Here is a 12,870-nt window from a genome sequence, read left to right on the forward strand (position 1 = left end):
CCTAGAATAATCACAGGTAGAGTTACTTCAGGTCTATCTACACATAAACATAGGTCAACATCAACATAAATTTGGAAACATACTGAAAATAAGTGAAACTGACCTAAAATGACATCAACATGTAAAAAACTAATAAAGTCTCAAAACTGCAAAAATACATCTCTTGTCAGCATTAAGATTTTATGTTGTCTGCTAGGAATATATTTTGGTGGTACAGAATTTGTATGTCTGATCTACTGTTGAGTGATACGGTTTTGATATGGTGTAGAAGGCCATGTTTGAGTACCAGCTAGTATCATCTTAACATCACAAAAACTGCATAATGCAGCACAACTATGGTTCAAGTAAAACATGCTGATTTATGGCCACCAAAAGACAAAAGATAATTAATAATATAATAATAATATAAGATAATTCATTAATAAAATGAAAACATAAGGCAATGTTAACACCCACATTACTAAGACAGGAGGAAAAAAAACTTGCTTGAGTGATTCTACCAGTTTATTTACAGCACCATTTAATGATTATTATTCAGTATTTAAATGAGATGCAAGCATTAATATTGGAGACAAAGGCATAGATAAATGATACCAAAATCTTTCTGTATGTGGGGGGGACATTCAAGGAAAGGACATTCAAGAGCAATTATTGCTTCCGAGACTGAACTTGAATGGGGTAATATTGACTATGGAGTCCTTGATGTGATTGAGTCAGGTCAGGGTGGTGATGTGGTGGCGGTCATTAATTCCTTCCTTTCAGTGGCTTTATTGTCAGGCTAGGTCGCCAATGCTAAACATGTGAGCAATTGCACATATCAACAGCAGCATATTTTACTCCCTACGGCATGTACAGTGTATTACATTAAAATCATATCATAATATGTACTTGGATTAAAATGGTAAAATGGCTGTGTGATTACTTGCCTTTTTTCTTCTCAAGTTTCATAATAGACAGATATTTTAGAGTGGTCAGGAATTTGCATTGGCAGTCTTAAAATGCAAGGGCCAGACTGCACTGTGGGTGGGGGTGGCACTTTTCAAAGTGTCATCTCCACAGGTGTGTCATTTTTAATCTACACCAGCCATGCTGAAGAGAACAGAGACCGAGGATCCAGTGTAGATTAAAAAAACACCCATGAAGATGACACCAGATATAAAATGTATGCAAACTGATGTAGATAAGCAGTAATATAATCTCCATCTTCAGTTTCATGTTAGTTTTCAAGATCACTTCCATATAGACATCTGAACTGAAAATAACACATTTCTCAAAAAAAAAAGTGATTTCTGAGCATTTCTCTTCCCTGCTGTATTAACAGTTGCCATGTAAGGGCAGAGTGAGGGGTAGCTGAGGTGATCTAAGGTCAAGTATGTTCTGAGATAACATGGCACAGTACAGTAACACAACCCACTCAGGCACAGCATATGGTAAGATCACTCAGATGCTGACTTTGTATTGAAGTCTTCAATATGATACATCTATGCTTTTGCTCAGAATGGTCTATAACCTTTTACAACATGGACAATGTGTACAATTACAGACCTTTGTCTTTGTAAAAGAAGAGCATTAAAAATGGACATGGCCAGTCCAGATGTAAGATGTTTAATGGTGTTACAAGATGCATTCTAATTTATAATGGATTCATATATTTTTTAGCACTCAAAAATTAAAGGTTGGGAGTATACCATGTTTTTGGACCTGACCTACAGTGAGAGTAAGTCCTGGTCTTGGCAGATTTTTCTCAAAGAATCATATTCATACACTGTGCCTTCCTTCCCTCCCCCTCTTGTAGTTTTTGCACCACTTCATCATGATATTGACAAAAGCTGATAAATACATACAAAAATGAACAATCAATAAGCAAAAGCCACCCACTGCACTTCTGAGATCAACATGTTCCCTGCAACAAAGGATCTTTTCCAATGTTATACCAAGCTGTGAATAGATTACTGCTCATAGTTCATCACCTTATTGAAGTTAGTGTACTAAAGTAGAACAAGGTCACTTTTCATTTTTATGTCCCCAATTCAAATAGCCGCTGACAGGCTCTTTTTCAAATTAACGGGATGTTGGCTAGGAGGAAGCGCCAACAATAAAATTGTCTTGCACACTCAAGGATTGGTTATAGCACCAGTGCCCATAGGTAATTTCATACCGCTTAGTAACCCACTGAAAGACATTATCTGCTATGAATGTCCAACACTCCCGCTAATAAATATGATTGCTTATATCCGGGGTCATGCTTACATGCCATGGGTGTTTTGAGGACAAATTAGAAATGAAAACATCTCAAACTTTTCATAATAGAAGTCAATAATAAAGTAAATACAGTCATTTGCTGAATACTAATGAACATGAACTGATGTAGCAAATGTATTTTACAGCCCAGAGAGAACTCCACTGACCCTGAATGCTGACTAATTGTTGACTGATACTCTTCCTATAGTATCCTCCAATGTAATGACCTGTAAATGATTTCCAAAGATGATTTGTTGTGTTCCTAGCAGGTGTAGGATGAAAATAAAAACTGTGGATTTTTTTTTTTTTGGTTATTTTGGAATTGGACCTATTAAGCTGAATTCAAAATGAATTAAAATGGCTCCACGGATAAAATGAGAGCTAAGTTACCCTGGTGTCTCATTAAATTAAAAAAGTAGTACCTTTCACAGCACTGCACAACAAAGGAGACTTTTTGTGCCAGACTTCCCCTGGGGAACATGTGCGGGGGAAAGATGCAGCACCGGGCACAGTGAGGGCACCTTTCGGCACATCCTGGGTGGCAGCTGTTGCCAGCTTGGGCACGCACTCACATTTCGTTATTCTCAACCACTGAACTCAGCAGACTGCGGGCACTTGAGAGGTGGAGTTTTTACCCTGAAGCAGCGAGGTAATTCTTCTGAGGTAGAGGCAGGACTGGCTGCTTTTTTTTTTTTTTTTCCAAACGGTTATTTACAGTATGTACGACAGCCTCTGGGAGATCTATTTTACTCTCAGGTGTGTACACACACACACACACACACACACACACACAGATCACAAACACATGTGGTATGAACATGATGAAACCTCTGTAGTTTCCACAGCTTCAATAGATCAAATTCTGTCTGCAGTGCTTCCCACGTGTTACATACGGTCAGTCACACAGACCGCTGACATCTGTAAGAAGCTTGTTTTGAAGGAGAGCTATGCAAGGATGACAGAAACATTTTCTTCTGCCAATGAACCAATATTACCATCACCATGTGTTCTTATCAGACATGATCCCTTGGATAGATTCACACAAAATTACACCTCCTCTTTCACAAAGATTTTTAACCTCATTCAGTATATACAGAGAACACATACACAATTATTCCATATATCAACACAAAGAAAAGCATCTGAATTATATACGTAGTGGCTATACAGACTGGGTTTAATTTAAAAGTTGAGAGTATTCACGTTTGTTCTCTCTCTCTGACATGTAATTCCGAGTTGAGTATGAAGAAAAAGTCTTGGAAAGGAATATAAAAAGTGCATACATTTTAATGACTGGATGTTTTCATAAATATTTGAAATATAAATGCACAGTGGTTAAAAAAGAAGAACACAGTTCTTTGTCCTGTGCAAAAAAACAAAAACTGCTGCATGATAAGATACACACAACAGTGAACTCACCAACGGTAAGCTGTCCTGTTAACTGCCCAAGGTCATTTCTTGCATTCACAGTCACATTCCTATCAGACTGTAAGATTAGTGGACTGTCCTGAAGAAACATGAGAAGTGGGGAAAAAAGGAAGGGGGGGGGCAGGGATGGTAGGCAGAAGGAGAGAAGGAATTGGGGAAGAGACAAAGAAGATAAGAAAGTTCATTAAATATGATATCTTTTCAGCTTTTCAAACATGCTTCACATCTCTTGCATCAGTGGCTGCAGTAGCTAGTGTTGCAGTCTCCATGTTTACTGTCGGTCTAAGCATGTCTGCCTTTTGAAGCCACAAGTACAGTGAGTGGCACAAATTATGGCCAAATAAGTGTAACTTCTCCATGTGTAGAAAGCAGAAAGTGACAGCTGTTCTATAAGCATAAAATTGGATGCCACGCTGTTTGAAAATGTTGTGTGTATGTATATGTAAATTATACATAATTATATATCACTCATTTAAATTTAATTTAAAATCATATGGTGCAACACAGTGTTAATGGGAAACAGGAAGATGCAGAATGGCTTAGACAAATAATCATGCACATTGCATTTACACTTGACAGCACGCTACTCTGTCGAAACCCACGGGATTATAGCAAACATCGGGGCAGTTGTAATGCCATCCAAATGGCTTGCGATACAATATTATATTAACAGTTTATACAGCTGACAAGAGTGACAGCACTGACATTACCACAATGGCAGTTCTTTGCTCATTGCAGGTCTGCCATCAGCACACATTCATCTTCCACTCACAAGTTATCCAGATGTTATCCAGATGACTATCAGCATATTATAACCTGGCATACCTTCAACAGCTTCAGCTATATGTATATCAAAAGGCATACCCATCATATATCTTAATTTTAAAATTATTTTAATTTACCTCAATTTATTCCATTTGTACCTCAAACATGTATTTGGTCATTGGGCTCAATTTTTTTTCCAACTAAACAAAATGAATGAACCAATGAGTTTTCATCGTGTGTACTCAGCCCCTTTAAAGACATTCTTTCATAATGTGCAAATAAATAACAACTGTAAAACAAAATTTTGAACTCATGATATTGGGACAGTGGCCCAATCAAAATGGATGTTGCTGAAGCGGAACATGACATTCTCAATGGAGCACTGTTATTTCTGCTATTTATTTTGTTATAATGAAAAATGTTGATGCAAAAAATCACAGCCGACTGATTCTTGGCCTCGGATTTCACCATTCAAACACACCTGTGTTCATTGAATTAAAATGTGTAGGAAGAGTGCTGTTCATCAATGAGAGCACAGTCATTGTTTTAACAGCTGAGCACCTGCTGTTCATTACCCTCTGTTACATTGTTTTTTCATGTTTATTAAACCAAGTAAAATGTTTATGAGGGAAATATATTAGTCCAATAAATCACACCTGCTTTGTTCTAATTTTAGAACAGTTGATTTCTCCAGCGACATTTAAAATATGCACTACACACAATTTTGAATGCCAGCAAAAATCCGATTAATCCCACATTTTTGTTAGTTTGTTTACAGTATGCTCTTTTTTTGCATTAATATTTACATGAATGGAAGCATGTCCTAAATCCACCCTTTCACTAAAATGTGCATTTTTCATGAAAACTTGGGGCAGGCACTCAAAGCATCTACAAATTAACTGCCTGGAGCATTCAATGATCTGCATCCTTACAAGAGGTACTGCAGCAGTACATGGTAGTGCATGGCTTCATCATTACGTATAATAATAATGATAACAGCTTCAAGCAGTAATGTTGTGGGTCACGCAACAAGGTCAAAGTAACTGCTGAATAAATTCTGGCTTTCAAATAATCAAAATGAAGGAAAAACATTTGGGTGCAATCCCCAACAACACAGTATAAAATCCTACTGGTAAGTTGGTGCTTATTACAGAAGACAATGCTGTTTGGTGTTACTGTTCAGTTCTGTGTCCATAAAGGCCCTGTAACCATCACATGACATTTTAATACAAATAGAAATAGTAATGTTTGTATGTTTGTAGTAAAATCCACACTTGGACACCTTTCAGCTTGGGTTTTTAATTATTTAGTTCACTGACAATAATACTCACAAAGAAACCAGTTAGTCATTCTGGCTATACCTGAATTAAACCAGTCCAGTGCATCCTGCAGTGTTTTTGTAGCAGAAAAGGACAGAGTGAGTCAGATCCAATCAGCAGTTAAAACACGACCAACAATGTAAAAGAAACCTCTTGATAAGGTCATAGCATGAGTGCAGTCTAGGTAAGGAGGCATTATCTAAAAATAATGACTATAATATGAAAAGCAAGAGAAACTACAAGTTATGAAATTTTGGTTAATACATCCCAACATTTTTTCAATCAGCACATGACACACTTATTCATAGTTAATGACAAACCATTTTGAAGTTAAATTGAGTTAGATTTCCAAATTATGTATGAAAAGGATTTTTCATCCCTACAATCAATTTGCAATCAATTTTTTTGGGGTTACCTGATTGCCTCAAATCCTCATTTCTGGGATTCTGGGTCTGATATTCATGGAGTACCCAGCAAACCATGTGCAAAAATAAAGCCATATGCTCCTGGCAATTTTACAGTAATAAAGTTCAATGATTATCATACTGTGAGTATTGCACTAGTTAAACCATTTTTTGTTCATCAGATTGGAAGGATATTTGTGCTCATATAAATACTGTTGTGATCAATTTCAGGTCAAACCACACCCAGGACAGATACCCAGCCTTTTTCTCCCATTCATTCACAAATGCAGGGAAAAGTAAAACAGTAGGCATCACATTTTTGACATCTACACCTTCTTTAATTTAATCCAAAATAACAAATTTTACCTGATTAACAGCAATAAGTTATTGTGATGCCCACCAAGACCTTGAAGTTTGGGCTTGGCGGGCATCACAATCGCTTATTTAAAATGAGCAATAGGAGGTAGAAGTAAATTGAGAAGTAGGTCAGGTATGAAAGTATGAGCATGTCAGTATTCTAAACTTGTATGTCCGAATTTGGATAGAGTTCTGCTGTGTGCAGAATGCAATATTCACACTGAAAATGGACCATAAATAACTGAAATTAGCACAACACCAAGAAGCATGAGAAAAGTTTAAAATATGTCATTTTATATAATTTATTTCACCATTTACTTCATCCCCTAAGTAAACAATTACTCAAATATACTGAAATGTATAAATTAAAGAAGAAACGTTTCAAGTACGTGCAGAAGGATTTCAGAACTGCTTAATAGAAATTGCTTTTCCCTGAAATGTCTGTTTAGTTTTCATATTAAAGTGAGTGTCTTGCAACTGTATTCTGTAACAAGGGCAAAAAAAAAAAATCTGTGAGAAAATCTATCAGCCACTGAGTTCTATGCAGGGAAATTCAGTTTTCCAATTCACATTTATTTACAGCACAGCTTTGTACCACCCACTTTAAGAGGATACACAGATGCGTAAGTCTGAATCCCCAAAACTGAAGAATATGTGAGACATGGAAAAAGTGCTCATGGCCCTCAAGTCTGAATAGACCCCTTTATCCCTATGCCTGGATGACAAATATGTCACATAGCATTCAGACCCCAAGTAATCTGACACAGTGGGTATCACACCTTGAGGAGCTGATGTCTGACGACTAACACCTATCTCCCTGTCAGTGGCAAAACTTATTGCGCTTTCTTTCCTTGTACTCCATTCCCATGTTTTTCTCTGGACAGAATCTTACAGTGAAGTAATCAGAAAGGGAATCCCATACTCATTTAGGGCCACATTCTGACTTGTATGCATAAATTACACTTAAGGGCTTTTAATATGTGTCACATATATTCAACTGTATTGATTCATAACGTAGGTGTGGGTGGGAGAGGGACTTTAGAAACTTTTTTTAAAATATGGGTGTGCCCTACAGTTCTCAGAGTCACAACAATTCTGACTTTCATACTACCTCTGCGGGTTTTCACTTGTTCAATGAAAACACTATTGTTTGAAATAAAATATGCATAGTCATTGGCCTATTGGCAGTCATATAAAAGAAAAAGAAAAGAATAAGATAAACCTAACATGACAACATTTCTTCAAAGTTCAAACACACATGCAACAACGAAGAAGCGCCTCTGACCTGAATAATTGTTTCAAACTGTTTCTAGGTTTAAATGCTTTTACATCAATGCAGAATATTTTCTACTTATGCCATAATAAAACACATTTATACAGAAATCCAAAGAGGACATGCATTCAAAGTGCTGCTTCAAACCCACAATTTAATTTAATTTCAATTCTTAGCTTACTAATTTGCTAACAGTATTTTTCATTTGGATTACTACATTCCATGCAGTTTTACAAAATCAAATTGCTAATTCATTTCTGTTTTCAGTTAGTAATTTCATTCACAGTGTGTGAATTAAAATAAAACTTTGAAAGTACTTTCACACAATGTGATTCAAATATAAATATTTTGCATATACGCAGTGAATACATTAAATATCCACATAAATCAAAATCTGTTAACAATAACAAAATGCTCCATCAACCCAGTTCTGAAAAGTGACAGGTTTTTCCACACATAGCAATCTTTTCAGTTTTTACTTCAAAAGCAAATAATTTAACTCGTTTCAGCAGTTCACTTGTGATGAATGAAAACCACTTGGGACTCATGTTGGAAATTAGCCATAGCTACACATTTAAAATGCATTACATATTTTTAAAAATGCATCAATTTGTTATTGCATTTGTCCCAAATGTCCCAGATAAACAAAAAACTGAATAAAACAGACCACAACAATAGCCTTGGCTAACCTTCGCAATCTTTGCTGATTAGGCAACAAATATTTTTCTATTACCATGCTGCAATTTCAAATTGGCTATGAATATTTATTGCTGAATGCATGTTTTCATCAGGAAATACAATAGCCTACCTCACGCCTGTAGTCTTCACTCCACCTCGTCAACGCCGTCCTGTAGAAGTCCATAATCAGTAATCCTTGTCCAGGGATTAGTCTGCCCACCTATATCTTAAGTTGACCTTCACCATTATGGAGTGAACTTCAGAAAGGTAGATTTCATTTTCATTCTGCCTACTATTAAGTATAAAGACTCTGCAATACCAGTATGGTATACTGCCAAAACCCTGTGCAACACATGCTGGCCTGCTTCTATTCCAATGCAACCATCTCAGACCATCTTCAGAGATTAACATCTGATAAGTCCAATGCTACTTCTGCATATGAGGCCACACCTCTCTACCTCATACTCCGACACTTCCACCTCACACCCCAACCCTTTTACACCAAATACATGAAGCCTTCCACCTCATTCCTCACTCTTGCTCTTCAAATCTCTCCCCTCCACCTCGTACTTCAACACTTTCACTTCATACCTTGGAGCCGATGACTTTTGATACACTGTTGAATGCTATGATCAATTTAGAGCTAGAGCTTGACTACAGGAGCATTATGTAGGGTCAGTAAAGCAGCCCACCTATCTAACAAACAAGAGGGATACACTTGTGATGTATCATGAGAGGGAAGGATGAGATCTCAAGAGGGGAGGTGACAAAGGAACAGGACCGAGGAATAGGGCATATAGCTGGGTTATGAGCTGGATGGGTGAAATCTGATGAGCAAGATTCACCTGGAACACAGCGAAGGGTAAAGTCTGTTGAAACTTGGGACTTGGGACACGGGACTCTTGGAGGTGGTGAGGCTGACATTTGATATGTCCTAAACTTGGCCATGTATGTGGGACTGACTACCATTATGTCAGAGGAGTGTGAGATGGAATTTGAATTGGCATATTGGGAGGAAAAAAATAAAGACACAAAGAATGCTGAAATGGAATTGACCTATAGTAGATGGAAAGTTGCTAAATTAGAGAATTAATTTGACCATAAAGTGACCGCAGGTATTGTGGAGGTTCTTCCTGTATCACTGAAGATGATGGTTTTGTTGGATACTTGCATCTACCTCTGAAATGGAAGACACCATGTAAGAATCTCCTCCTCTCCTCCTGCTGTGGCATTCAATATGTTTCAAACATGATTCCCTTGCGTGCTTAGAAATATTAATGATAAATCACAGTCATACGAAGCAGCTGGCACAGACAGCTGACATGTACTGATGTTAGTTGGCATGCTACATATAGCTGACCCAGTTGGATATCACTGTCATCATTGAACATCCTTTATATCTGTTCAGGGACTTAAAGACCACATGCAAAGTAGTGTCTTTGAAGATTCAGGAGATTTTTAAAATAGGACTGGCCAACTCAATTTCAAAGTATTTAATTAATTTAGCATGAGTGTACAGAGATTTACCTGTAATAGTGCATTTTAAGATGCAGATGATAAATGTTCTTCTTACTGTTATTGTCATTCACCGTAGCAGTGTATATATATTTTCTCAAAATAGAAATGCTTCATCTAGCCTGAATAATTTTACATATATATATTCAAATTTAAATTTAGGACATATGTGTTTCATTTAAGATGAGCCTTCAGGAAACAGTATAAAAATAAAATATTCACACATAAAACAGGTACATTTAGCCAGCTTCCCAAGATGTCTCAGGGATCAAGGAAAATCTGTGGATGAAATAGAGCATTTCTGCTGGGACAGAAATTGACTATCCTCTGAGCCCGTGCCATGTACCATAACCTTGACCCTAGTGAGGATCAAGGTTAGAAAAGCTAAGCTGGTACTGGGGGGAGGGAGGGTGGTGATGTCATTTTGAAAACATTAGCCAACAAGATACTACATAATAAACACACATTACATGAATAAAACCTTGACGATACACTACTAATGCTGATTTTGGAGGATTTCTAAAACTCACTGTATTTGGTTGTGGTGGGCCTATCATGGAAAAGTTGCTAGATATGCACATCCATACACATCCAGGTTTAGTGTTTCGTGCACCTTACAAACACTGCTCAACAACCATGTCATCTCATTATGAAAACCTATTCTGCTACAGAGGTGGCACAGCTTTCTTTGATAAATAGGCATAAAATATTCATATTTGCATTGGCTTCCTGGTAAATACAGACATGAAAGCAAATTGAGAGCACAGATATCCTTACTATACTGAGGCATGATACTTTCTAGCTGTCAGAGCTGTAATGAAAGAACTTGCTGGGCAAAATGACTGTATTATACTAGACTGGGTCTGTACAAAATGAAGGGCACTTGTGTCTTATGAGTAATAATCTTTGGACTCCAGCATTTTTCAGTTCTGTATGCAACAAGCAATGCTCCTTTTCACTCAATATATGACAGAAAGTCTTTCAGGCTGTTTTCTCTCCTGCACTGCACATCTCCTCTGACTGCTTACTTTCTTGCTAGAACACATTTTCTGCTTCACCTCTTGTGCAATTCTGAATATTGTTTTGACACGAGACATTTCTCCATTTCTCCTTTCAACACTGTTTGCTCCTCGCTTTCAATAGGAGCCACTGAGTAAGGTCCTATAACTCTCCATCACGAAACAATCAAACAAAAAACAGAAAGGAAAACAGAGCACTTCCTTCATACATTATATCTGTCTGAAAATTTTAGTAAACCATTACAGAAGTGGGTAGTATCTACAGAACGATGTTTATTAAAATGGAAAATATCATTTTCAGACCTCTCTCAGCAGCATTCCCTGCTGTATTTTAGGTTCCTAAAAATAACACAGAATTAAGTTATTGCTCTATATTGCTTATTGACCCAAAGTGCAGCATCCTTGAATTAAAGCAAAGTAGACCTTTAGAAACAAACCGAAGCATGCCTAGAACTGCCCTTGATGTGCATACATGTGATAAAGTAGTGGGACACACATGGTCCAGGGAGGTGTCAGGATAACAAAGGAGTCCAAAGTACAATGCGATGCTGGGGATTCTTACAGCAAGGTGCAGGTGCAGAGGTGAATCACATACACAGTGGAGGGGAAAAATATACAAAAATAACACACATTGTTAAACCACACTAACACTGGTGAGCAACAAGAAAAGGACAAAAAAACTACCTCACACTACTGAGCAGGCTTGCAGAAAAGACTTGCAGAATTGCTGTCTCAGGCTCCAACTCCCTCTCCCAGGCTTTGCAAAGAGACTGGCTTAAAAACCCTTTGCCTCACACGTTACCCCCAACTGGAGCATGCCACCTTGCAGCTATTTAAATTGCTATCTAGACATCACACATTTAAAACCATGCATTACACTTTACTGAGCACATAAAACTGACGGTCTTGTTTAAATCAACGCATATGATACACAAGCTGAGGTTTGATGATGAGTGCATTAAGCATTCAATGTAATATGTGTCGGTCATCTCACCCCACAGGCATGTGCCTTTTCCCTGTAACTGCACACCAAACGCTCCTGTGTACACTGCGAGGTAAGTTACCTGCTTTAACCTTTAATGATTAAATGCAGTATACTTAACACAGCTACAAAACACTGTTTTTTTCTGTTTCTCTACAGATAAAAGTTAAGAAAAATAACTGGACAGTAAAAAATGAGATTCTGAAAAAAATGTTTTCACAATATTGGAGGCCACTGATGTTCTTCTGAAGGTGAGAAAAGGTCATCTCTTCACACGACGTATGGTCCCTATTTTGCTGTATACAAATGAAAAACATGAGAGTAAGAAGCAGTTTTCAGGCGGGAGCTCACTGTTCACCATCAATGGCTATTATTTTGACTCCAAGATTTCCCTGTGGAGTTGTATAGGTACCGCCTGCTTCTTTATAACACTTTTTCTGACCTTAATCAGACTATCAGTTCAAATTCAATGCATTTTATGCAGGCTATTTGTTTCTCATTCCACTATCCTACATGTTGACAGCCAACTGCTGTGCAGAGTAAATGTAAAGTTTTACAAAAATTTGATCTAAAGCAAAACTGGCACATGCCACATGTGAACTAGTTCAAGAGTGATAAGACTGGAAACCAGAAGTGTGACACTGGTTGACAGACATTTATTAAGGATTCTAACGTCTAAGTCATAATAAATTAAATCTTCAGCCATTCCCTATCACGAGTTTGCACAAATTAACTACCTAAATTACTGAAGAAGAAATTATAAACGGATCCAAAGTTCCAGGATGAGATTAGCACTCAATCTTCGGTGGCTTTCTGTCCGTCTGCCTGCCACATGCTTTCTCTCTTGCATTCTCTCCTGTCTCTCAACTCACTGTGACAACCTTGGGAA

General features: G+C 37.4%; 1 protein-coding gene across 1 annotated transcript in view; it reads right to left on the reverse strand.

The window, feature by feature from the left end:
* The window catches only part of LOC118793233 (zeta-sarcoglycan-like), a 55,541-nt gene that overhangs the window by 22,421 nt on the left and 20,250 nt on the right, over positions 1–12,870 (reverse strand). The window contains exon 3 of the mRNA XM_036551303.1: positions 3,661–3,748. Coding sequence (XP_036407196.1) covers positions 3,661–3,748 — 88 coding nt within the window. The remainder of the gene's footprint in view (positions 1–3,660; positions 3,749–12,870) is intronic.

The sequence above is a fragment of the Megalops cyprinoides genome, chromosome 18 (assembly GCF_013368585.1).
Source record: "Megalops cyprinoides isolate fMegCyp1 chromosome 18, fMegCyp1.pri, whole genome shotgun sequence".
Classification (NCBI taxonomy): domain Eukaryota; kingdom Metazoa; phylum Chordata; class Actinopteri; order Elopiformes; family Megalopidae; genus Megalops; species Megalops cyprinoides.